Here is a 25,106-nt window from a genome sequence, read left to right on the forward strand (position 1 = left end):
AATGTTAATAACTAATGGATGGTGCACTGCACATGTTCTGGCTGAAAACACTGATATTCAATGGTAATACTATAGCGTCAAGTTCCTTATGGAACACGCACCCAAAAAAGAAAGGTGATATGGTGCTGTCTTGCCTAGAGGTGCTCATGATAAGAATATGCAATGCTGCTATCTTTCTATATTTGTGTGTGTGTGTGTGTGTGTGTGTGTGTGTGAGAGAGAGAGAGAGAGAGAGAGAGAGAGAGAGAGAGAGAGAGAGAGAGAGATTGAACCCAGGGGCATTCTACCTCCAAGCTACACTCCAGCCCTATTTTGTATTAACTCAGGGCTCACTGAGTTGCAAAGGGCCTCACTGAGTAGCTGAGGCTCTCTGCAAACCACAATCCTCCTGTCTCAGTCTCCAGAATGCTGGGGTTACAAGCACCACCACGCCCAGCTCATCAGCCGGGTCTTTCTACATGTTTATGTGTGTGAGTGTTCTCTTCTGAGTAAGCTTCTTGCAAGTAGGTAAGCATATGTGTATTTTATCGTCCTTATATCTACAAAGCCTGGCAATGTCAGGCTAGGAATAGACAGGAATCTTGTCGATAACTTACTGGGCATTGACAACACGCAACTTCTCCAGGGTTGATACATGTATGAACTCACTTAATACTCACAGGAACCTAGGGAGATTGGTTATATCAGTGTCACCCTCCTTTCTCAGCTGATAAAATGAGGTACGAAGGACTGGGTGACTTGCTGAAGGTTAAAAAGCAGGAGCTTGGCTTTGGACCAGGTGGTCTCGCTGGAGTCCACAACCCTCCCCTCTACGACACCTACGGAGTTTGGGGAACTAGAGTCAAGTGAGCAGATCTGTCATGCTGCTTCCAGGGAAGGCCTGAAAGTGCACAGCAGACACGTCTACAGAGACACTGAGGAAGTCCCGGAAACCACCAGTGTGCACCGAGGTGACTCATGGGCAGGAGAGAGGAGGAAGTGGCCAGGTCTGGGGTGGGAGTTGGGGCGGGGTGGCTTTGAAATTCACAAATAAAAGCAGGCAGCTGTATTCACGCTAGAATCCAAACAGAAGCCCAGCTGAAGCAGGAGCTGCTCCATCTGTCCCCTAGCCTATTGTGACACGGAGCTGGGTAAATATTTGGCAGGTGCAGGGACTTTCACAGGTTCTTAATACTCCGGCCATCACCTGGTTATGATGGAATTATGGATACTCTCATTTGGATCCTAATGTTTAGGAAAAAATTTTTTTTAAACCTCCAAGGGAAACCAGGAAGCAACACTCCTCTTTGAGGAACCAACGAATGGAAAGTTTTCTAAAATAAGTAACACGGTTGAGCTCTGGTGACTGGATTTGTGGCATCTCTCCCCATCACCGCTGATGTCCACCTTGTTTAGCAGCACATAAAAGTACTTTCAGCATTCAGGCATTTAAAGCTGCGTAACTGTTGGAACACTTTTAAGAGAATGAGAACAAAATGTTTTATACGGCCAGTGTGTCTCCCAAACATGTAAAGAAAAGTTTGTTATTGCTGACACAGAGGAAGGCCAGGCTATGAAATGAGACTTTGTAGTTCTGTGGATGAACAGGGCTGGTGTGGACACAGGGCTTTGAGCTTTCCTGTGGCTTACCTACATACACCATATCTCTCCCCTCTCCTCTCCTCTCCTCTCCTCTCCTCTCCTCTCCTCTCCTCTCCTCTCCTCTCCTCTCCTCTCCTCTCCTCTCTTCTCCTCTCCTCTCCCGTGATCTCCAAACCTGTGATGTTCCTGTCTCAGCCTTCCAGGTACTTGGATTACAAGCATGTGCCACCATGCCCTCATTTCTTTTCTTTTTCTTTCTTTCTTTCTTTCTTTCTTTCTTTCTTTCTTTCTTTCTTTCTTTCTTTCTTTCTTTCTTTTTTCTTTCTTTCATTTCTCTTTCTGTACTGGGGGTTAAACCCAAGGACATTCTACCTCTGAGCTATACCCCCCAGCCCTCCCTTTTTTTTTTTTTTTTTTTTTGGTGGTACTGGGGTTCCTGGAAGCCCTTCTATCTCCGGGCTACACTCCCAGACCTATTTTTACATTTTTTGGAAACAGGGTCTCCTAAGCCAGCGCGCGCAGCTAGCTTCGAACCTGCGCGATTCTCCTGTCTCTGCCTCCCAAGCGCGGGGATTACAAGCGTGCGCCACCACGCCCGGCGAGCCCTCCCTTTTTTTAAAATTTATTTTGAAACAGGGCCTCACTTAGTAGCCGAGGCTGTCTGCGAACTGCAGTCCTCCGATCCTCGGTCTCAGCCTCCCAAATTCTGGGATTCCAAGCGTGCGCCGCCACGCCCGGCTCCTCGCTGAGCTGTATTTTCCTCATGTGGAAACTGAGAGTTGCTCTGGACACTTCTCAAGGCTTGCCCAGTGGGAGCTCTGTGGATTCAGGAGAAACATGGTCCCGCTGAGGTGATGGTGCAGCTTCCACAGAGTTCATGTACTGATGAAACCCACGCCAGCGGTTCCCTCAGGAGACGCAGCTTTGAATCGTGTTCAAAGAAAGCGGAGCCGAGGAGGTGAGCTTCTCTGATGGAGCAGCTCTGCCTGCTCAAGCACCAACCTGGGGCACGTACCATTATTTTCCCTTCACCCCAGATCTTTTAACACACACACAGTGTGTGTGTGTGTGTGTGTGTGTGTGTGTGTGTGTACGTTGCTCTTAAAAATTGGGGGGATATAAATTGATTTTTATTTTTTGGTGGTACTGGGGATGTAACATTTCTCCGGGCTACACTCCCAGACATATTTTATATTTTTATTTGGAAACAGGGTCTCTTAAGCCAGCAAGGCTGGCTTTGAACCTGCATGATCATTCTGTCTCCTCTTCCCAAGCACGGGGATTACAAGCGTGCCACCATGCCTGGCTATAAATTGATTCTTTACAAGTGTAAAAGAAAAGCAAGAAAATAAAGAAGGAGGCAATTGCCTAATAATGAAATCCAATTGGAAATCATGATGGACTGAAATGGATCTGTGGGGTGTGTGTGTGTGTGTGTGTGTGTGTGTGTGTGTGTGTGTGTTGGTCAGCTTTTGTCACTATGATGAAATACCTAAGGCAAATAACTATAAAGATAAAAAGGTTATTTTGACTCGTGGTTTTAGAGCTTCCAGCCTATGACCAAGTGGCCTTATTCTCTGGGCCTCTGGTGAGGTTCCACATCGTAGTAGAGGACATGGAAGAGCAAGACCACTTATCTTATGAGCCAGGGAGCAAAGAGAAGAAAGAGAGGAAGAGCCGGGCATGGTGGCGCACGCTTGGAATCCCAGCATTTGGGAGGCTGAGGCAGGAAGATTGCAGTTTGTGGACAGCCTCGGCTACTTAATGAGGCCCTTTGCAACTCAGTGAGACCCTGTTTCAAAATAAAGAATAAAAAATAGGGCTGGGAGTGTCTCTCAGAGGTAGAATGCCCCTGGGTTCTATCCCCAGTACCACAAAAGAAGAAAAAAGAAAGAAAGAGAGAGAGAGAGAGAGAGAGAGAGAGAGAGAGAGAAAGAGAAAGAGAAAGAGAGAGAGAGAAGGAAGGGAAAGAGAGGAGAGACCAAGGCCCCACAGTCTCCTTTAAGGGCATGTTTCTGGGCCTATCTTTATGCCCCACCTCCTGCTGGTCCACAGCATCTCCAACAGCACCAACCAAGAGGCTGCACCCTTTGAGGGATACTATTCATATTCAAACTATAGCAGTGTGCTACTGTATTTGGGAAGATTTGAGGAGGATACGGATTTGAGAAAAAGAGAAAGAAAAAGAGAAAGCTACTCAAGGAGGCTGAGGCAGGAGGATTTGCAAGTTTAAGGCCAGCCTGGGCAACTCAGCAAGACCCTATTTCAAAATAAAGTTTAAAAAGTGATAAGGATGTAGCTCAGTAACAGAACCCCTGGGTTCAATTCCACATACCAAATAAAAAATTTAAAAATGAGAAAGCAACAACCAAATTCAGGTAGCAACTCTTCTCCTAACAGGATTGCTGTCTCCAGACTTCCCAAATCACAGAGACTCACTTTGCCTCTGACTGAATAGCCCTGGGTCTGTTTCAGTTTCAATCCTGGAGATTTGTTTGTTTCCAAACCAGAAAAAAATCATTCTGCTGTTACATATGCAAACAGAAGGAACAGAAGGAAAGTTTGCTTGCAATCCTTCCTTGAGAGAAGCCTGGCCAGTGTTCTTCCAGATCTTGCCTGCTCTCCCCGGCTGTGGCAAGCTTTCAAGGGGGCACCTGTCTCCCAGATAATAGATTCTGAACAGAATTGGGAGACCTCCCTTTTCTTCTTAGCGTCATTACTGCTTACACAATCTCTGTGACTTGATTCTCTATCTGCAATACATGTGCCACACTCACTAGTATATTTGTGTATGGGGGGTTCTGGGGATCGAACCCAGGGGCATGCTACCTCTAAGCTATACCTCCAGTCCTACTGTATTTATTATTTTGAAACAAGATCTTTCTAGGTGCAATGGCACATGCTTGTAAATATGTAGGAGGCTGAGACAGGAGTATCACAGATTCAAGGCCAGCCTCAGAAACATAGCGACACTGTCAGCAACTTAGGGAGAATGTTTTCAAACCAAAACATAAAAAGGGCTGGGGGTGTAACAAAAAGGAGGCGGAGGAAGAAGTAAAAGAAGAAGGTCTCACTAAGTTACAGAGGGCCTCACCAAGTTGCTAAGTCTAGCCTTGAATTTGCAGTCCTCCTGTCTCAACTTCCCAAGTACGAGGATTACAGACATGAGCCACCACACATGGCTCACTATTACCTTTGAGTAATTATATATTCACAGAGCTTACAGTGTGGAGAGCACTCCAGGGGCTCCCTGCCAGAACGTCAGCTCCATGGGGGCCGGACGCTTTTTTGTTTTGTTCTCTACAGGGTCCCCAGTAGGAAACAGGGGTACCACACAGCAGAACTGCCATCAGTATTAGCTGGCTGTATGGCTAGGACTCAAAGAAACTCTGGGAAATATTTCTCTCCCCTTTATACAGATAAAAAACGGAGTCTCAGCCAGCCTGGCCAGAGGTATTTTCTTTGGCCTGCACTCAGATTCCCAGGGGTGGAGTATGAAGGAGCACTCCGCTCTGAGCCCTGGCTTCAGAGCCCTAGCTTCCCTTTCCTAGCGGCGACTTGCTGGGACTGGCTTCTATCTCTTCCTGAACAGCCTGGGGATTGACTGGACTTCCGCTCAGGCGTGCCTCGGGATCGGGAGGTGGCCCAGCTACAGCTCCTCACTGCAGAAGACCTGGCAGGCAGCCAATTCCTCTTGGCCATCTTCCCTTCACACTGGCTGTCAGTTCTGGAGATGTGGAGAGGTCAGGATTAGAGGTCCATAGGGGAGGCCAGACCCCCGAGAGGCCAGGTATGTCTCCATGGAGAGGGAAGCAACATCTGTCCCCTTGACATTAGACGGTGTGGGTTGGGCTCAGCGCTGTCTGTCTTCTCATCTCCAGCACCTGCTCAGGACTTCACCCACAGCAGGCATGTCCCTACATAGGCAGGGCATACTTGGTTCTCAGATTTGATAGCAAAGCCTTTATTGCAATTTTAATCTTCACCCTCTTTACAGTGTTGTTTTTTTTTAAACCAGGGATGAAACCAGGGACATTCTACCTCTGAGTGACACCTTTAGCCCTATTATTCTTTATTTTGAAACAGGGTCTCACTGAGTTGCAAAGGGCCTCACTAAGTAGCTGAGACTGTCTGCTAACCATGATCCTTCTCTCTCAGACTCCCGAATGCTGGGATTACACGCGTGTGCCACCACAACCAGCTTTATTCTTTATTTTGAAACAAGTTCTCACTAAGTAGCTGAGGCTGGCTGTGAACCTGTGATCCTCCTGTCTCAGCCTCCGAAGTACTGGGATTACAAGCATGTACCACCTTGTCCAGTTTAGGGTGGTCTTTTAAAGTATTGAATTATTTAGATTTTTTAAAAAACTGAAGCTGGGTGTTGTGGTACACGCTGGTTATCCCAGTACTTGAGAAGTTGAGACAGGAGGATTGCAGGTTGTAGGCCAACCTCAGCAACTTAACAAAACCCTGTCTCAAAATTAAAAATAAAAATTAAATGGGCTGAGTTATAATTCAGAGGTAGAGTACCTCTGGGTTCAATTCCCAGTAAAAGTAAATAAATAAACAAAAAACCCCACAAATTTTGAACTAAGAATTGAAACACAATAATCTAAGCTAATCTTGCAATTAATTTTATTGGTTAGGATTTGAGACAGAACACAGAGGACTGCTGTTCTCTGCTCCATAACCTCTGGGATTTCAGGAGGCAGCTGCTGATGAGGGCTGAGGCTGGAGTCCAAGTAGGACATAGATCCCTTTGCCAATGCAGGAATGCCAATATCATATTGTAAGAAGAATATCAGAACTGGGCACAGTAGCACATGCCTGTAATCCCAGTACTTAGTAGACTGAGACAGGAGGATTGCAGGTTCGAGGCCAGGCTCAGTAACTTAGAGCCTCAGCAACTTAGTGAGACCCTGTTCCAAAATAAAAAATAAGTTGGGCACGGTGGCACACACCTATAAGCCCAGTAATTGGGAGGCTGAGGCAGGAAGACTGCTGGTTCAAGACAGCCTCAGCAATTGAGTGAGATTTTCAGCAATTGAGTGAGAGACCCTGTTTCAAAACAAACAAAAAATAAATAAATAAAAGGGCCTGGGGGTGTAGCCCAGAAGTAGAGTGTCTCTACCTAGCACCAAAAAAAAAAAAAAAAAAAAAAAGAATGGGAGTAGAGCTTTGAGTTCTTGGGTTTAATCCCCAGTTTAAGAAGGAAAGAAAGAAAGAAAGAAAGAAAGAAAGAAAGAAAGAAAGAAAGAAAGAAAGAAAGAAAGAAAGAAAGATGGGAACCAAATGTGGTGGTGCAATCCTGTAATCCCAGTACTTGGGAGGCTGAGACGGGAGGATTGCAGGTTCAAGGACAGCCTCAGCAAATAGTGAAACTCATCAACCTAGCAAGGCCCTGTTTATTTTTTGTTTTGTTTTTTGTGTGTTTTTTTGGTGGTACTGGGGTTCCTGGAAGCCCTTCTACTTCCGGGCTACACTCCCAGACCTATTTTTATACGTTTTTATTTGGAGACAGGGCCTCCTAAACCAGCGTGGCTGGCTTCGAACCTGCGAGATCCTCCTGTCTCCACCTCCCAAGCATGGGGATTACAAGCGTGCACTACCATGCCCGGCAGAAGGCCCTGTTTTAAAATAAACCTAAAATAGGGCAGGGGGTGCAATAACTCAGAAGTAGAATGCCCAGTACATGCAAATAAATAAATAAATATAAAAATAAGGGAGAGAGAGAGAGAGAGAGAGAGAGAGAGAGAGAGAGAGAGAGAGAGATGAACTGACTAGTAACAGAATGGGCAAGGGCAGAAAGAGCTGCTCACCTGCCAGGCGGGATTCGTCATGTCTGGCTGGGTGCGGTCCTCCCGGTAGCCGAGAGCTCAGCCCCAGCCCAGCCTTCCCATCCAGGGGTTCAGTACCAGCCAGGACCTGTCAGCACAGAGCCCCTTCCAACCCCCGCTGGCACCTGCACCTCACGACCCTCAGCGGTCAGTTTCCCTCAGAAGGGTGAAGCCTTTGGGGGCTGGAGGGTTGGATGGTGTTTTTTTTTAATCATTGTGCCCCAGTATCTGGGCCTCTCCTTGGTTAGAGACCAAAGAAATCTCAGGTCTTAATGGGGCTATTTAATAAAAGCTGGAAGCTTCAAGGTGCCCTTCATTTTTGGTAGTGAGAATTGAACCCAGGGGCGTTCTACCTCTGCGTTATACCCCAACCCTTATTTTTTTTTTTTTAATTTGAAACAGGCTCTCTCTAAGTTGCTGAGGCTGTCCTCAAGCTGGCCATCCGCCTGTCTCATCCTTCCAAGAAATGGAATTACAGGCACATGCCACTGGATTTTTATTTTTATTTTTTCTAACAAAGCTTTATTCTGGATCCTGTCTATCAGATTTAATATATCTTTTCAATTCCTGCCCCTGGGCTTTTTCACCAGTCACTTGCTCAGTCTAGAATACTGAGTCTCCTGCTGGAAGCCTGCCTCAAGCCTGTCCCTGCCCAGCCCCACTTCCTTTATGAAGCCTGACGGGCCCAGTCCATGTCTCATGATGGAGCCCATGTCAGAAGCTCGTGCACCACATGTACCACAAGCTACCTTGTGTAACATCCCTCTCCCTCTTTAGAGGTTTTCTTAAGGACAGGGACTGATGAGCAGGGATGCTTTTATGGTTTTTGGACCTCCCCACAGCACCTAGATAGTGCCTTGATCCATGTAGCTTGGATTCAACAGAAATAAACTTGACACCATCTTGGAAAACAGCGACTTTAACCTCCTGATGCCACACTAAACTTTTACATCACTGCGAACTAATAGCTAACATTTTCTGAGTGTCCCTCCTTCTTATGACAACCTGAACAAATAATTGCTGCTTTAGACAATAGGGCATTCATTTTTTTTGACTGTGGGCAGTAGGAGCAGCTGCAGGGAAGGGAAGACGGGAGGTCTGAGTCAGTAAGGCTGAGGGCAGGTGAAGGGAGTCTTTTCCCCTCGGTTTTGAAGAGGTGTGGCCCAGAACCCCTCTAAAAAGCAACTCAGTGTACTCCAAGGGAGTCATCGAAATGATCATCCTTGAGCCGGGCATGGTGGCGCACGCTTGTAATCCCAGCATTCAGGAGGCTGAGACTAGAGGATCACAGTTTGGGGACAGCCTCAGCTACTTAGTGAGGCCCTCTGCAACTTAGTGAGACCCTGTTTCAAAATAAAGAATAAAAAATAAGGCAGGAGGTGCAGCTCGAAGGTTGAATGCCCCTGGTTCTATCCCCAGAACTGCAAAAAAAAAAAAAGATCATCCTTTGCAGGACGTGGTGGCGCACACGCCTCTAATCCCAGCACTTGGGAGGCTGAGATGGGAGGCTTGCAGGCTCCAGGCCAGCCTCAGCAATTTAGCAAGATTCTCAGCTACCTAGTGAGACCTTGTTTCAAAACAGAAACATAAAACGGGGCGGGGGTGTACAGAAGTAGACTACTCCTGGGTTCAATTCTCAGTACCAAAGGGAAAAAAAAGATTCTTAAGCTCAGTGGGTCAAACGTGACCCCTTCCTTGCTCACATTTTCATAACTAAATATTCCAGTAAAGTAGGTTTCTGCCCCCATAATGTGAGAACTTTCAGAAGTCCACTGATTACAAGTACTTCATTTTAGTTTATTGGGAGTGTTTTTGTTTGTTTGTTCTGAAATCACAGCTCTGGGTTTGATGTCTCTGGAGTCTTTGCTCCTGTCCTGTGACCTCACCCACGGCCTCAGAGTAGGTTTCACAGCAGCCTAGGCCCCCCATACACACTTCCATAATAATCTGTTTAATGCTTCCTTCCCTGACCCACAAATCACCAGGGCAGGTGACTGGGGCCAGGGGACTGGTCCTCCCTTGTGCTGTTGACTCCTAGCACAGCAGCCTGGGGCGTGGGGAGCTCTGTCAATCTGTATTGACTGGGAAAACAGCCTGGCAGTTCCTCAGAAAGTTAAACAGAATTACCATATGCCTGGGCAGCTCCACTCCTCATGTGTGTCCAAGAGAACTGCAAACAGATGCCTGCTCAAAAACTCGCACATGAACGTTCATATCAGCATTATTTATAATAGCTGAAAGTGGAAACAAGCCAAATGTCTATCAACTCATGCAGAGATTAATAACAAGAAGGAATGCCGTACTGACATGCTACAACATGAACGAACTTTTTTGTTTTGTTTCGGTCCTAGGGATGGAACCCAGGGCCATCCTACCTCCGAGCTATACCTCCAGCCCTATTTTTTATTCTTTATTTTGAAACAGGGTCTCACCATGTTGCAAAGGGCCTCACTAAGTAGCTGAGGCTAACCGCAAACCCCGATCCTCCTGTCTCAGCCTCCCGAATGCTGGGATTACAAGCGTGTGCCCCCATGCCAGGCCATGCACAAACTTTGAAAACGTCTTGCTAAGCGAAAGAAGCCAGATGCAAAAGGTCACAGATGACGTGATTTCGTCCACATGAAGTTCCCAGAGTAGGCAAATCCTTAAAGACAGAAAGTAGGTTAGTGGCTGCCAGAGACTGGAGGTGATCAGGACATGGGGTCTCTTGTTATAAAGACAGAAAGGCTTAGGGATCAGCAAGCCGAGGGGTTTGCAGTATAGCGGATACACTAAAAAGCACTCAGTTGTAAACTTTAAAATGGTGCATTTTAGCCGGGCGTGGTGGCACCATGTTTGTAGTACTTAGGAGGCTGAGACAGGAGAATCACAGGTTCGCAGCCAGCCTCAGCTACTTAGTGAGACCCTGTTTCAAAATTCGGAATAAGCCAGGCGTGGTGGCGCACGCTTGTAATCCCAGCATTCGGGAGGCTGAGACCTGAGGATCGTGGTTCACAGACAGCCTCAGCTACTTAGTGAGGCCCTCTGCAACTCAGTGAGACCCGGTTTCAAAATAAAAAATAAAAAAATAGGGCAGGGGGTGTAGCTTGGAGGCCGAATGCCCCTGGGTTCCATCCCCAGACCCGCCAAAAAAAAAAAAAAAAAAAAAAATCGGAATAAAAGGGTGTATTCATTTTGGGTCACCCCCCCCCCATGCCATTTTGGCATAGGGCTGTATTTCTATTTTCTGTATTTCTATCTTTCTAATAAACTTCTTTAAATCTTCAGAAAAAAAAACTCGGAATAAAAAATAGGCTGGGAGTATAGCTTGGAGGTAGAATGCCCCTGTGTTCAACCCCCAGTTCCACAATAATTAATTAATTAATTAATTAAAAATGGTGCTTATTAAGTCAGGTGTGAGTTGCACACTTCTAATCCCACTGCTTGGGAGGCTGAGACCAGAGAATCACAGGTGTGAGATCAGCTACAGTAACTTAGTGAGACCCTGTTTCAAAATAAAAAAATAAAATATGGCTGGAGTGTAGTTCAGAGGTAGAGTGCCCCTGAGTTCAATCCTCAGAACCGCAAAAGGGGGGGGCATTTTATCATTTTATGTTATATGAATTATAAAAATATTGCCTTAATTATTGAATTAATGATGTATCTCTTTAAAAGATTGCAGCCCGGGTGCTCTGGATGAACCTCAAGCCTGCTGGCTCATGGGCGTGGCTGAGATTTCCTGCGCTCCAGCTCTGGCTGCCAGTACTCTAGCTGGACTTGGTCCATCGCTGACACTTTTCCTAATTTCAAGAGAGGAAGTCCGAGAGGGAAGACTCCACCCTGTTTGAAACTGACTTAGGAAGTTGTCAGATTAACAACAAAAGGCCCTTAATTTCCAGGCCAAGTACATAATTCTGTGTGTTTGGGGTGGGGGGAAGTACTGAGGATGGAACCTAGGGGTATTCTGCCTCCTAGATACACACCTAGCCTATCTCATTTTTTAGTTTGAAACAGGGTCTTGCTAAATTTCTGACACTGGCCTCGAACCTGTGGTCCTCCAGTCTCAGCTTCCCAAGTATTAGTATTATAGGCATGCACCACCATGCCCCATCTCCAAGTAAATATTTTTTTTTCTTTTTTGGTTCAAAGGACTAAACCCAGAGATATTCTACCTCTAAAGTACACCCCACCTCTATTTTATGTATTTATTTATGTGTAGTACTGGTGATAAAACCCAGGGGCATTCTACCTCTGGGCTATACCCCCAGTCCTATTTTTTATTCTTTATTTTGCAACCGGGTCTCACTAAGTTGTAAAGGGCCTCATTAACTAGTAGCTGGGGCTGTCCTTGAACCGCGATTCTCCAGTCTCAGCCTCCCAAATGCTGGGATTCCAAAGCGTGCGCCATCACACCCGGCTTATTTTTTATTTTGAAACAGGGTCTCACTTTGTTACTGAGGCTAGCCTCGAACCTATGATCCTCCTGTCTCAGCCTCCCAAGAACTGGGATTGTAGGTGTGGGCCACCACACCTGGCTTGAGTACATCATTTTACATAGATGGGGCAAGGGCAAGTGGTGAATTTCCAAGTTAGAATTCTGACTTACTTTATTGCAGGCTTTGGAAATTTGCATAAGAAATGAGGGAAAAGGTATTGGTGCTCTGTGGGCCACATTTAGAGTAGTCAAGTGTCAACAAAGGCAAAGTGCTGTGAGCAGTTCAAACCCTGGTGGATGGCATGGGGGTGGGGACAGACACCCCCATGTAGACATGCTCAGCTCCACTGAACGTGTGTCTTCAGGCTCGTCCTCACAGTTTCATCTCTTCTGTGGGACACATACTTCTAGGGGAACTGAGAACCAAAGATCCTGAGAAAACCCTATTTAGAGAAAGAAGAGACAAGATGAAGGTGGTGGCAACACCTGTAATCCCAGCATTTGGAAGGTGAGACGGGAGACACAGGTTAGAAGACAGCCTCGGCAGCTTAGATAGACTCTCAGCACCTAGTGAGACCCTGCTTTCAAGCAAAAATAAAAAAAGGCTAGAGGGTATAACTTGGAGGTGAAGCACCCCTGGGTTTTACCCTCAGTACCGCTAAATAAACAAATAAATAAAATTAAATAAAAAGAGCTAGAGATACAACTCAGAGCTAGAATGCTCCTGGTGTTAATTCCAAGTACAAAAAAAAAGACACACACACACACACACACACACACACACACACACACAGAGTCAAAGGCTGAGTTTCTGTGCAGACGCCATTTCTTATTAAGACCTTTCTCTGCAATCGATAAGCAATTTGCTCTTCAGATCTTAGCAGTCTTCCCAGTCATCCAGTGTATTTGCCAGTGCTGCCGGGCAGTGCCTGTGTATGTTTATAGATTTTAATCTATTTTAAAAATTTCATCAAAAGCAGTAGCTTATTATAAGGGCAAAAGCAGCAATTCTTTGTTCTCCAACTGCAGTTGGTACAGATGTCCTGTGAGGCCCCACTTCAGCCCTCCTGGGCCTTGCTGGTTGGGTGGCTCCTGTGGAGGGCCTGGGTGGGGCCCTCTTCCTATAGCCCCAAACCCAGCTGGCCACGCCTCCCTGGTGACTTGGTAGTAACACTGGCCCAAGGACCCACTACAGAACTGTTTTTTTTTTTTCTTTTGTGTGTGGTACTGGGGTCCCTGGAAGCCCTTCTACCTCCGGGCTACACTCCAGACCTTTTTTTTTTTTTTTTTTTTTTAAGATTTTTTAAACAGGGTCTCTTAAGCCAGCGTGGCTGGTTTTGAACCAGTGCGATCCTCCTGTCTCTGCCTCCCAAGCGCGGGGATTACAAGTGTGAGCCACCACGCCCGCTTCAGAACTGCTATTTATTTATTTATTTATGCCAGGCGTGGTGGCGCACGCTTGTAATCCCAGCATTCGGGAGGCTGAGACCTGGAGGATCGCGGTTCGCAGACAGCCTCAGCTACTTAGGGAGGCCCTCTGCAACTCAGTGAGACCCGGTTTCAAAAAATAAAGAAGAAAAAATAGGGCAGGGGGTGTAGCTCGGAGGTCAAATGCCCCTGGGTTCCTGTGTATGTGTGTGTATGGTACTGGGAATTGAATCCAGGGGAATTCTACCCCAGCCCTATTTTAATTTTAATTTGGAAATAGGTTCTCCCTAAACTGCTGAGGCTGACTTTAAACCTGTGATCCTCCTATCTCAGCCTTCCAAGTACTGGGATTATAGGCTTGCAAAATCACACCCTGCTTTTTTTTTTTTTTTTTAATAAGGTCTTGCTAAATTACTTAGGCTCTCCTCGAACCTACAGTTATCCTGTCTCAGCCTTCCAAGTACTAGGTTTACAGGCACGAACACCATGCCCAGCTTACAGGACTCATCTTGATATTGAGAAATTTGGGGAAGGACTGTTTGGCTTCATGAGGCCATCTGTAACAGGAGCAGGGGCATGTGTCTCTGGATACTGGAGAGGCCAAGCTGGAGCGCCCTGATGGAGCTGTTTGGATGCTAAACTTCCCTGTGGGGTTCTGATTGTGAGTGGCTTTTCCATTTCCTAATTGTGACAGTCTCTCAAGGTAAAACGAGCATCACTAGTATGAATAGGGAACATTCCAGAACAACCATCATGTATCAGGTATTTGTCTAAACGTGTGTGTGTGGGGGGGTCTAGGGATAAAACCCAGGGGCATTTGACCCCCAAGCTATACCCCCTGCTCTATTTTTTATTCCTTTTTTTTTTTTTTTTTTGGTGGTGGTGGTACTGGGGTTCCTGGAAGCCCTTCTACCTCTAGGCTACACTCCCAGACCTATTTTTATATCTTATTTGGAAACAGGGTCTCTTACCCCAGCAAGGCTGACTACCAACCTGCGCAATCCTCCGGTCTCTGCCTCCCAAGTGCGGGGATTACAAGTGTGCGCCACATGCCTGGCTTATTCCTTATTTTGAAACAGGGTCTCACTAAGTTGTGGAGGGCCTCATTAAGTAACTGAGGCTGTCTGCGAACCGTGATCCTCTAGTCTCAGCCTCCCAAATGCTGGGATTACAAGCGCGCACCACCACACCCAGCTGAACCTAGGGAATTCTACCTCTGAGTTACATCTCCAGCTCTATTTTATTTTTACTTGGAAACAGGGTCTCGCTAAACTGCTGAGGCTGCTTTGAACCTGTATTCTCCTGTCTCAGCCTCCTAAGTATTGGAATTACTGGCACGTGCCTCCATGCCCAACTGTCTAAACACTTCTCAAGGCATCATCTCATTCAGTCTTCTCCATGACCCAGTGAGATTGACACTATTTTAATGCCCTTCCAGATGAGGAAACCAAGCTCAGAATGGTTAACCACCCTGAAATCACACAGCTACTGAGTAGCAGAGCTAGGTTTGAAGCCTGGCCCACCTGACTCCAGAGTCTAGCATCCCAGAAGCCTCTTTCAGGGTTTCTAGAGAACTTCCCTTCTCCAATCAACTTGACTTGCCCCGGGGCCTTTGTGAACAGAAAGTCCACCTCACAATCCACATAGCAGTGAAAACAGGCTCTTAAAGTGTGGCTGTGAATGTAATGACAGGGACACCTGTGGGGAGCCATTAAGGCTTTCCCCTAGATTAGCGTCTCTGACTCAGCTGACTGTCCTTTGCCCAGAGTCAACAAGGTTTGGGGAGAAGATCAGATGGTGATGGCACGAGGGTACTGATTAACCTATCTGTAATGTATGTGCTTTGGATTGGTCTTTATTGTATTCTGGTGGTGGTAGCATGAGGATGTTGATTGACCTGTGACTGTATAAATACCTCTGGAAAAACAAACCCAGTGTCGGCGCAATAGAGAATACTGACCCGGGCGTAGTCGTCGACCAGTAGGAAATACTGACTCAAGATCAGTAGAGATAGTAGGCTGGCGGCTCCCCCACATTAAAATAAATTAAATATTCTGAGAATCAAATTCTTAGAGATAAATTCTTCATCCTCACACCTCTCTTCAGAACCTGTACTTTTGCTGGCTGGCTCCGGCAGACACCAAAGTCCTGACCCTTGGGAGCTGGGAGGCCACAGGCTCCAGCTGCTCCCGAAATTGCCCTGAGCTGTTTGTAGCAGGTGGCGCTGTACAGAGATGGAGAGCAGCCTCCTGAGCAGATCTCCTAAGCAAGGGTTCCCTGTCACCTCCCTAAAGAGGCTATGGGCTGGGTGCGCATAACCCCAGTGCTTAGGAGGCCAAGACAGGAGGATCACAGGTTTGAGTGAGACTCTCATCAACCTAGTAAGACCTTGTCAAAAAAATAAAAATAAAGCTGGGCATGGGGATGCATGCTTGTAATTCCAGTACTTGGGAGGCTGAGTCAGGAAGTTTGTAGGTTCAAGGCCAACATCTTAGTGAGGCCCTCAGAAACTTAGTGAGATCCTATTTCAAAATAAAAAATAAGCCAGGTATGGTGGTGCACACTTGTAATCCCAGTACTTGGGAGGCTGAGACAGGAGGATCGCAGGTTTGTGGCCAGCCTCAGCTACTTAGTGAGGCCCTTTGCAACTCAGACCCTGCTTCTAAATAAAGAATAAAAAAAAAAATGGGGGCCGGGCATGGTGGCACACCTTGTAATCCCAGCATTTGGGAGGCTCAGACAGGAAGATTGAAGGATTATGGTTTGCAGCCAGCCTCAGATACTTAGGCCCTCCACAACTCAGTGAGACACTGTTTAAAAAAAAAAAAAAAAAGGCTGGGGGTGTATTTTGGAGGTAGAATGCCCCCTGGGTTCCATCCCTGATACCGGGGGGAAAAAAAAAGAATAAAAAATGGGGCAAGGGATATAACTCAGAGATAGAATGGCCCTGGGTTCAATCTGCAGCACTGCAAAAATAAATAAATAAATAAATAAATAAATAAATAAATAAATAAATAAATAGTAAGGCTCCAGATGTAGCTTGGAGGTAGAATGCCCCTGGGTTTAAGCTCCAGTGACATGAAAATGAATGAATGAATGAATGAATGAATGAATGAATGGTCTGGGGGTATAGCTCAGAGGTAGAATGTACCTGGATTCAATCCCCAGTGCCACAAAAACAGAAAGAGATTCAGGAATCAGCAGGAAGAAAATCTGATGAGTATTCAGTCTGATGTTATGACCAGGTGTGGTGGTGCACACCTGTAATCCCAGTACTTGGGAGGCTGAGACAGAAGGATTGCAGGTTCAAGGATAGCCTCAGCAACACAGAGAGACTCTTAGCAACCTAGTGAGACTCTACTTCAAAATAATTTTTTAAAGGGTTGGGGATATAGTTCAAAGGTAGAATGCCCTTGGGTTCAATCCCTAGTACCTTGCACTAACACAAAAATTGATGTTACAAACAAGGAAACTGAAATCCAGGGAGATGAAGGAAAGTACACTGTGATTCTGTGTGTGTGTGTGTGTGTGTGTGTGTGTGTGTGTGTGTGTGTTTGTGTGTGTGTGTGTGTGTGTGTTACTGGCAGTTGACCCCAGGGGCAGTCTACCTTTGAGCCATACCGCCAGCCCAATTTTATTATTTGGAAACAAGGTCTCACTAGGTTGCTGAGGAAATTGCTAAATCGCTGAGGCTAGCTTCAAACTTGTGATCCTCTTATCTCAGCCTCCCAAGTGCTGGGATTACAGCCATGTGCCGCCACGCCCAGCTAAGACATACTCTGTCTGAAAGCACAACGTGGGTGTCCTGGCTCCCACATTGTCTCAGAGATGGTGTAATTGACAAAGATTTTTTTTTTTTTTTTTTTTTTGAGACAGAGACCTGGACTCGACTTCCTGGCGGTCAGTGACATACTGTAATAACAGCGGGCTGTGGATGGGTGTTTTTTGAATCCTTGTGTGATATGTGTATCATGTGCGTCTGTTTCTCAAACGAGCCCTAGAGTAAGACTCATCTCAGGCACGTGTTTAAAATGAGGACTCCTGTCCTGCTCTGATCTGTTTCTCTTGCTCTTGGTCCAACCCCCAACCTGTTATCACCTCCATCTTACAGTCTTTAGGATGGTCTTTTTAGACTCGTGCAGAGCTAGAAATCCTAGGAAGGATTCTGAACACACCTCTCATCTGCTCCCTTTATTCTCAACGCCGGAGCTGAGTCCTCTAGGTGGCGGGAATGAGCCACCTGTTCATTCTTTGGAGCTGATCCTCGAGACTTTTCCAGATTTTTATAAGAAAACAAATACTGATAGGTGGCCAGAAAGGAAGCAGATATTTTTTTTTATTTAGGTTTTATTTTTTATAAGTGGCACATATTGAGAGTGGTGTACATTTACATTGTGCTTCATGCCCTTCCCCCTCCCCTTCCCTCCCCCCAATAGAGAGTGTCTAGGTTAATCATGTTGTATTTATGCTATTGCACATATTCGTGTGTAGCTCCTCCATTAAACAACCTCAGCTTTCGAAAGGAAGCAGATATTAACATATGCTTTTCTCACTGACTGAAAGGTGGTCTAGACTCCATGGAACAAAACACTGGTAGAAACTCAGGCTTTGAATTCAAATAGAGACAGCTTCAAACCCAGAGTCAGATGTTTGAAGAACGCCTTCCATCTTTGTGACCCTGCCAGACTGTTTCAATTCGTCAGGTATTCGTGGTGTGTGCCTGTAATCCCAGCACTTGAAAGCCTGAGACAGAAAAATTTTAGGTTTGAGGGCAGCCTCAGCATCTTAGTAAGTCTCCGTTTTAAAATAAAAAGGGTTGATGTGCAGCTTGGAGGTAGAATGCCCCTGGGTTCAATCCACAGTACATACATACATACATACATACATACATACATATGTAAATGTATAAATAAATACATAAATGTAAAAATAAATTCCTCAAGTCTCAGTTTCTTGTTTTATATAATGGGAACAATAATCATACCAGCTTAACAGGATTGTGGGAGGCCTTATTTTGCAAGTGCTGAAAAATGTTAGCTGTTATTAGTACTTCAGCTCTTACGTCTCTTTCTGAAGATATATAATTATGAAGTCTGTTGAGCAGGTGGGTGGGTCCTACTTTCTCCCCGGTTAGTTAAAACTCCCTAAGGAGGCATTCAGCACAATCTTTTCTGAGCTCCAGCCTAGGGTGACAGGTCACATCCTGGGAACCAGTAAATGAAGAGCACAGAGGCCACGGTGGAAACTTACTGGCTTCCTTAATAAAATCAAACCCTTGTCCCCCGAGGTTGGCTCTTGATGGCTGGAGACTTGTCACGTGGGAAGGGTGCTGGATTGCTGTTTTGTCCCCCAAGAGAAGTTTCCTTCCCCTAGAGATTTCTCCCTAATCTCACAGTTGCCTCCAAAGGTAGAGACTTGCGTCCTGCCCCACCTCCTCCGTGGGATTTCCCCTTCCCTGCCACATTTCAGGATTAAGTTTGACTGGATTGAAGGTGTCAGCTGTCAGCAGGGGTCTTTTCCCGAAGATGAGACATGGGGATTTTCTTCTTTTTATCTTCACCTGGAGTAGCTTGCAATTTCAGGACCCTTTATTTCTAACTGGAAATAATAAGAATGATGATAATAACAGTAGCTACTGTTTGTACAGTCCTTCTTACAGGCCAAGTGTTTATGTGAGTTCTTTTCTTCCACCTTTTTTTCTTTTCTTTTCTTTTTTCTTTCTTTTTTTTACTTTTTGGTACTGGGTAATGAACACAGGGGCATTTTACCTTTGAGCTACACCCCTTGCCAGCACTTTTTCTTTTTTATTTTTTTAGTGGTACTGGGGTTCCTGGAAGTCTTTCTACCTCCAGGCAACACTCCCAGACAGACCCATTTTTTAAAAATATATTTTTATTTGGAAACAGGGTCTCTTAAGCCAGAGAAACCTGTATGATCCTCCTGTCTCTGCCTCCCAAGCGTGGGGATTATAAGTGTGCACCACCACGCTTGGCTTATTTTTTGTTTTGAAACTGGCTCTTTAGATGGGTGTGATGGCACATGCTTGTAATCCCAGTACTTGGAGGCTGAGACAGGAGGATCACAGGTTCTAAAACCAGTCTCAGCAACTTAGGCTATCAGTAACTTAGCAAGACCCTGCTTGCAAATAAAAAATTAAATAGGGCTGGGGATAGAGCTTGAAGGTAGAATGCCTCTGGGTTTAATCCCCAATACCACAAAACTAAAAAAAAAAAAAAAAACAGGGTCTCACTAGGTTGTGGAGATTCTTGCTAAATTGAATTGCGGAGGCTGACCTCGAACCTGTGATGATCCTATCTCAGTCTTCCAGGTACTGGGATTACGGGCATATGCCACCACACTTCCTTCAATCTTGGCTACAACCCAATGGGTGAGTTTTTATGGGCACCATCATTTTACAGATGGGGAAGTGCTGGAAGGAAACTTGCTCAAGGCCTCGGGGTAGCCCGGGAAGGAGTTAGGGATGGAGCCCAGGAGTCTGACTTGAGAGCTAAATTCCAGATCTCAGGGCTCTGAAGAGAGCTGAATGAACAGACACTGCCCTCCAGTCCCCCTTTTCCCTGGAGAGCGATAAAGATGAGGGGAGAAGGGGAGTACTGAGGGGAGAGACCTAAAGAGAGGGGTTTTGTGTCCTGGGAGGTAAAAAGATGCATCTTCAACAGAAAAGCTACTGCTGCAAAAACAACAACAGGACTTGAAGGTTAACATGCAAACACAGGCTGACCCTGGGGACCCAGCACCTAAAGGTCAGGTAGGGGGTGAGGAGGGTGCAGAGCTGCTGCGGGTCCACATCTTGTCCATATAAAGCAATTTGCAGAGAAGGCAGAGTGGAAGGAGAGGAAGCTGAGGCGGTAAGGAAATATATTTGAAGTTTATTTAGCAAAAAGGACTAAATGCTCTGTGATCCATTTATATAACGTTCTGGAGAAGGCAAAATGACTGAGACAGAAGTCAGCTCTGTGGTCCTCACAGGCCAGAGGTGGGATGCAATGACTAAATGCAAAGGGATGCAGGGACCTTTTGGGAATGATGGAACCGAGATGTATCTTAATGGAGGTGATGGTTATACCACTGAAAACATTTGTCAAAATGCGTCAAAATGTATGCTTTAAAAGTGCAAATTTTCAGCCAGGTGTGGTGGCACATGCTTATAATTTCAGCAATTTGGGAGGCTGAGACAGGAGAATCGCAGGTGCATGGTCAGCCTCAGCTACTTAGTGAGGCCCTTTGCAACTCAGTGAGACCTTGTTTCAAAATAAAGAATAAAAAATAGGGCTGGGGGGTGTAGGTGTATCTTGGAGGTAGAATGCCCCTAGGTTCCATCCCCAGTACCTTAAAAAAAAAAAAAGGCAAATTTTCAACCTGGACATGGTGGCATATTCCAGTAAATCCCAATACTTGGGAGGCTGAGACAGAAGGATTGAGGGTTCGCAATCAGCCTCAGCAACTTAGTAAGGCACTCTGCAACTCAGTGAGACCCTGTTTCAAACAAATAGGGCTGGGGATGTAGCATGGAGATAGAATGCCCCTGGGTTCAATCCTCAGAACTCAAAAATAAAAAAAAAAATAAAAGGACAGGTTTTTTTTGTGGTGCTGGGGATTAAACCAAGGGGCATTGTACCTCTGAGCTACACATCTAGTCTTATTTTATTTTTTAGCTTGAGACAGGGTCTCACTAGTTGCAGAAGGCCTGTTAAGCTGCAGAGGCTGTGCTTGAACCTGGGATCTTCCTATCTCAGCCTCTCAAGTACTGGGACTACAAGAGTGTGCCACCACATCTGGCTGGCAAGTTTTACTGTATGTAAATTATAGCTCATAAACCTGACTTAAAAGTAAGATTGAGGGAGGTATCAAACATTGTATACTATAACTCAGCTGTGTAAAAACAGAAAAACAGGTAGCTGGACCCTTTATTCTTTAGAACAGATGTAAACGTCACAAGTTCTCATTCACATTAATATCAAGTGGGAGAGTTTGTTTTAATTTTTATTTATTTAGCAGTACTGAGGATTGAACTCAGAGTCACTCTACCTCTGAGCTATACCCTCAGCCCTCATCCCTGTCTGGACTGCTCCTTCTCTCTGGGTGCGGCCTCTCCCACCCTCCTCCTCTGCTGTGTGTGTACTGGGCAAGGGGAGAGGGCTGCGGAACTAGTGCTGGACCCTGCGCTGTCCTCTGGGCCTCAGGGGCATCTGTGGATCTCAGTGGCATCTCGCGCCTGGTCTGCTGGACCCGCAGCTGGGGTCTTGTCTGGGGACGCCTGGTGCTTCATCCTGCTCTTGGGTCCTGCCTCAGCTCTGCTGGTTTTATAGACACAAGCCTGATCCTGTTTAAAGTCCCCTCACTTCCTGGATTCCTCCAGGCTTGAGCCCACGGCAGCTCCTCAGGCTCTCCGCTGGCAACCATGTCCACATCCCCAGGGGTTCTTAGGAACTTCTGGGTTTTTATCTGAGCCACATCAAGCGGAGGGGAATTGAAGTGGGGCAGGATATGTGAGGGCACGGAAGACCCCTCTCCCAACTTGAACACACCATGCACAGCAGGTGGCAGAGGGACCTGCGAGGGGACGCCCCAGGGCTCCACTTTTATCTCTGGCTCACCCTCAACCTGTTTGACGTGGTGAGGGTGGTGGCTTGTGCTCCCTCCTGGTGCTGGAGGGGTTGCACGAGTCCCCTCTCATCCAGACAAGGGTTGTCAGTCATATCATCAAATCATCCACCTTTTTCCCTCCCTGGACCCTGAGCCCCAGGGGCCGTGAGTTTCCTGATAATGAAGGTCAAGAGCCTTTGGGAAGGTAAAGAACGGGCTCTGTAACTGTGAGCTTTAAGCAAAGGTAATCATTCCCAGGAGAGCATTTTAACTGGCCTGTTAAGGGACTGCCTTTAAAATGATACAGAAGCTCAGCGAGGTGGCACACACTTGTCATCCAGGTATTGAGACAGGAGGACCACCGTGTTGAAGCCAGCCTCCGCAATTTACTGAGGACTTCCACAACTTAGTGAGATCCTGTTTCAAAATATAAAATAAAATAGGGCTGAGGGTTTAGGGAGTAGTGGAGCTCAGAGGTAGAATGCCCTTGGGTTCAGTCCCCAGTCCTGCAAAAAAATTTTTTTAAATAAAAATAAATAAAATATCCAAGCCCTGGGCCGGACCTACACTGACGAAGAATTTGATGAACTATGTTTTGAATTTGGTCTGGAACTCGATGAAATTACTTCTGAGAAGGAAATAATATGTAAGGAACAAGGTAACGTAAAGGCACAGGGGGCCTCCGATGTTGTTCTTTACAAAATTGATGTTCCTGCCAATAGATATGATCTCCTGTGCCTGGAAGGATTAGTTCGAGGACTTCAGGTCTTCAAAGAAAGGATAAAAGCTCCAGTATATAAACGGGTAATGCCTAATGGAGAAATTCAAAAGTTGATCATCACAGAAGAGACAGCTAAAGTACGCCCTTTTGCAGTAGCAGCAGTTCTCCGGAATATAAAGTTTACTCAAGATCGATATGACAGCTTCATTGAACTTCAGGAGAAATTGCACCAGAACATTTGCAGGAAAAGAGCACTGGTTGCCATTGGTACCCATGACTTGGACACTTTGTCAGGCCCATTTACCTTTACTGCAAAGCGTCCTTCAAATATCAAATTCAAGCCTCTGAATAAGACCAAGGAGTATACGGCCTGTGAATTAATGAACATCTACAAGACTGACAATCACCTCAAACATTATTTACATATCATTGAAAACAAACCTCTGTACCCAGTGATCTATGATAGCAACGGTGTTGTCCTGTCGATGCCTCCGATCATCAATGGAAATCATTCCAAAATAACAGTAAATACAAAAAATGTATTTATTGAATGCACTGGAACTGACTTTACTAAGGCAAAAATAGTTCTTGATATTATTGTTACCATGTTCAGTGAATATTGTGGAAATCAATTCACGGTTGAAGCAGCTGAGGTAGTTTCTCCTAATGGAAAATCAAATACCTTTCCAGAACTGGCTTACCGAAAAGAGATGGTGAGAGCTGATGTAATTAACAAGAAAGTTGGAATCAAAGAAACTCCAGGAAATCTTGCCAAGCTTCTGACCAGGATGTGTTTAAAGTCAGAAGTCATCGGTGATGGGAATCAGATTGAAATTGAAATCCCTCCAACCAGAGCTGACATTATCCATGCGTGTGATATTGTAGAAGACGCAGCTATTGCCTATGGATATAACAACATTCAGATGAGTCTCCCGAAAACATACACCATAGCTAATCAATTTCCCCTTAATAAGCTCACCGAACTTCTCAGACACGACATCGCAGCGGCCGGATTCACCGAAGCGCTTACCTTTGCTCTGTGCTCCCAAGAAGATATTGCTGATAAACTTGGTTTGGATATCTCTGCAACAAAGGCGGTCCACATAAGTAACCCTAAAACAGCTGAATTTCAGGTGGCACGCACTACTCTTCTTCCTGGCCTCCTAAAAACCATAGCAGCAAATCGGAAAATGCCCCTTCCTCTGAAACTATTTGAGATCTCTGACGTTGTAATAAAAGATTCTAGCAAAGGTGGGCCTGGATTTTATTTTATAACAAAAGACGCCTTTCTGATGGAGTATTCTAAATACGTACATGTGGATTCCCTGCTTGTCATCTGGTGTGCATCGAGGACTCTGTAGGAGAGACAGCACGGCATCTTGCTGCGTAGACACGACAGCCGAGTGCTTGGGTTTCCGTCAGGGTTCTGTTCTTTATCAGCAGCTTAACTTTGGCAGTTTGCCTAATCTCCCCGTGGCTCAGTTTCTTCATCTGTACAATGGGCATAATGGCAGCATTTATTTTATTAGATGTGTTCTAAGGATCAAATAAAATTTAAGTTTCAGCCACAAAAAAAAAAAATAAATAAATAAAATAAAACAATACAGGTTTTCAGCTAGCCATGATGGTGCATGCCTGTAATCCCAGTACTTAGAAGGCTGAAACAGGAAGACCATGGGTTTGAGGCCAGCCTCAGCAACTTATCAAGAACCTGTTTCAAAATAAAAAGGGCTTAGCCCGATATATGGTGGTACCCGTTTGTAATCCCAGTATTTGGGAGGTTGAAACCGAAGGATCAAAGGTTTGCTGGCACATGCTTATAGTCGCAGCATTCGGGAGGCTGAGACAGGAGGATTGAAGTTGGTGGACAGCCTCAGCTACTTAGTGAGGCCCTTTGCAACTCAGTGAGACTTTTTTACAAAATAAAGAAGGATCATAGGTTCCCTTCTGCAACTTTAATGAGATTCTATTTCAAAACAAAAAGAGTAAAATAGGACTGGGGTATAGCTCAAAAGTAGAATGCCCTTGGACTTCATCCCTAGTACCAAAAAAGCGGCGGGTGGGGAACATGTCGGAGTCTGACCTGGGCAGGAAGTGGGACCGGTGCTTGGCAGACGCGGTGGTGAAGATAGGTACTGGTTTTGGATTAGGAGTTGTTTTCTCACTTACCTTCTTTAAAAGAAGAATGTGGCCATTAGCCTTTGGTTCTGGCATGGGATTGGGGATGGCCTACTCCAACTGTCAGCATGATTCCAGGCTCCATACGTGGAAAATATGTCAAAGAGCAGGAGCAGTGACTTACTAGAACATCCCAGTGGGAGGACAAGAGAAATCATGTTTATTCCTCAGGAATACTGAAGTGCTCTGGAGAAAGCTGACCTCTGTTACAATGCTTTCAACTCCAGCACACTGTTTATGTATTTGAAACCAAGTCTGTTTCTTGTTTTGTATTTTCTCTCTAGAAATCGTAAGGAGATGGTCTTGAAAGAAATAAATTAAAAATGGGGGAAAAAAAGCT

At 45.6% G+C, this 25,106-nt stretch overlaps 1 protein-coding gene and 1 pseudogene across 2 annotated transcripts; both read left to right on the top strand.

Annotated features, from left to right (window-relative positions):
* Positions 1 to 22,419: 22,419 nt before the first annotated feature.
* Positions 22,420 to 23,949, top strand: LOC308271037 (phenylalanine--tRNA ligase beta subunit-like; the record flags this gene model as incomplete). The annotated part of the gene is made up of 1 exon (XM_080707165.1): positions 22,420 to 23,949. Exon 1 carries the CDS (start codon positions 22,675 to 22,677, stop codon positions 23,947 to 23,949), a length of 1,275 nt encoding a protein of 424 aa, XP_080563291.1. The 5' UTR covers positions 22,420 to 22,674.
* Positions 23,950 to 24,656: 707 nt separating this feature from the next.
* On the top strand, positions 24,657 to 24,885 carry LOC308271173 (MICOS complex subunit MIC10-like; annotated as a pseudogene). The gene has a single exon. The product of its transcript is annotated as an MICOS complex subunit MIC10-like (transcript).
* Positions 24,886 to 25,106: the final 221 nt, after the last annotated feature.

The sequence above is a fragment of the Muscardinus avellanarius genome (genome assembly GCF_963383645.1).
Source record: "Muscardinus avellanarius genome assembly, chromosome: 12".
Lineage (NCBI taxonomy): Eukaryota > Metazoa > Chordata > Mammalia > Rodentia > Gliridae > Muscardinus > Muscardinus avellanarius.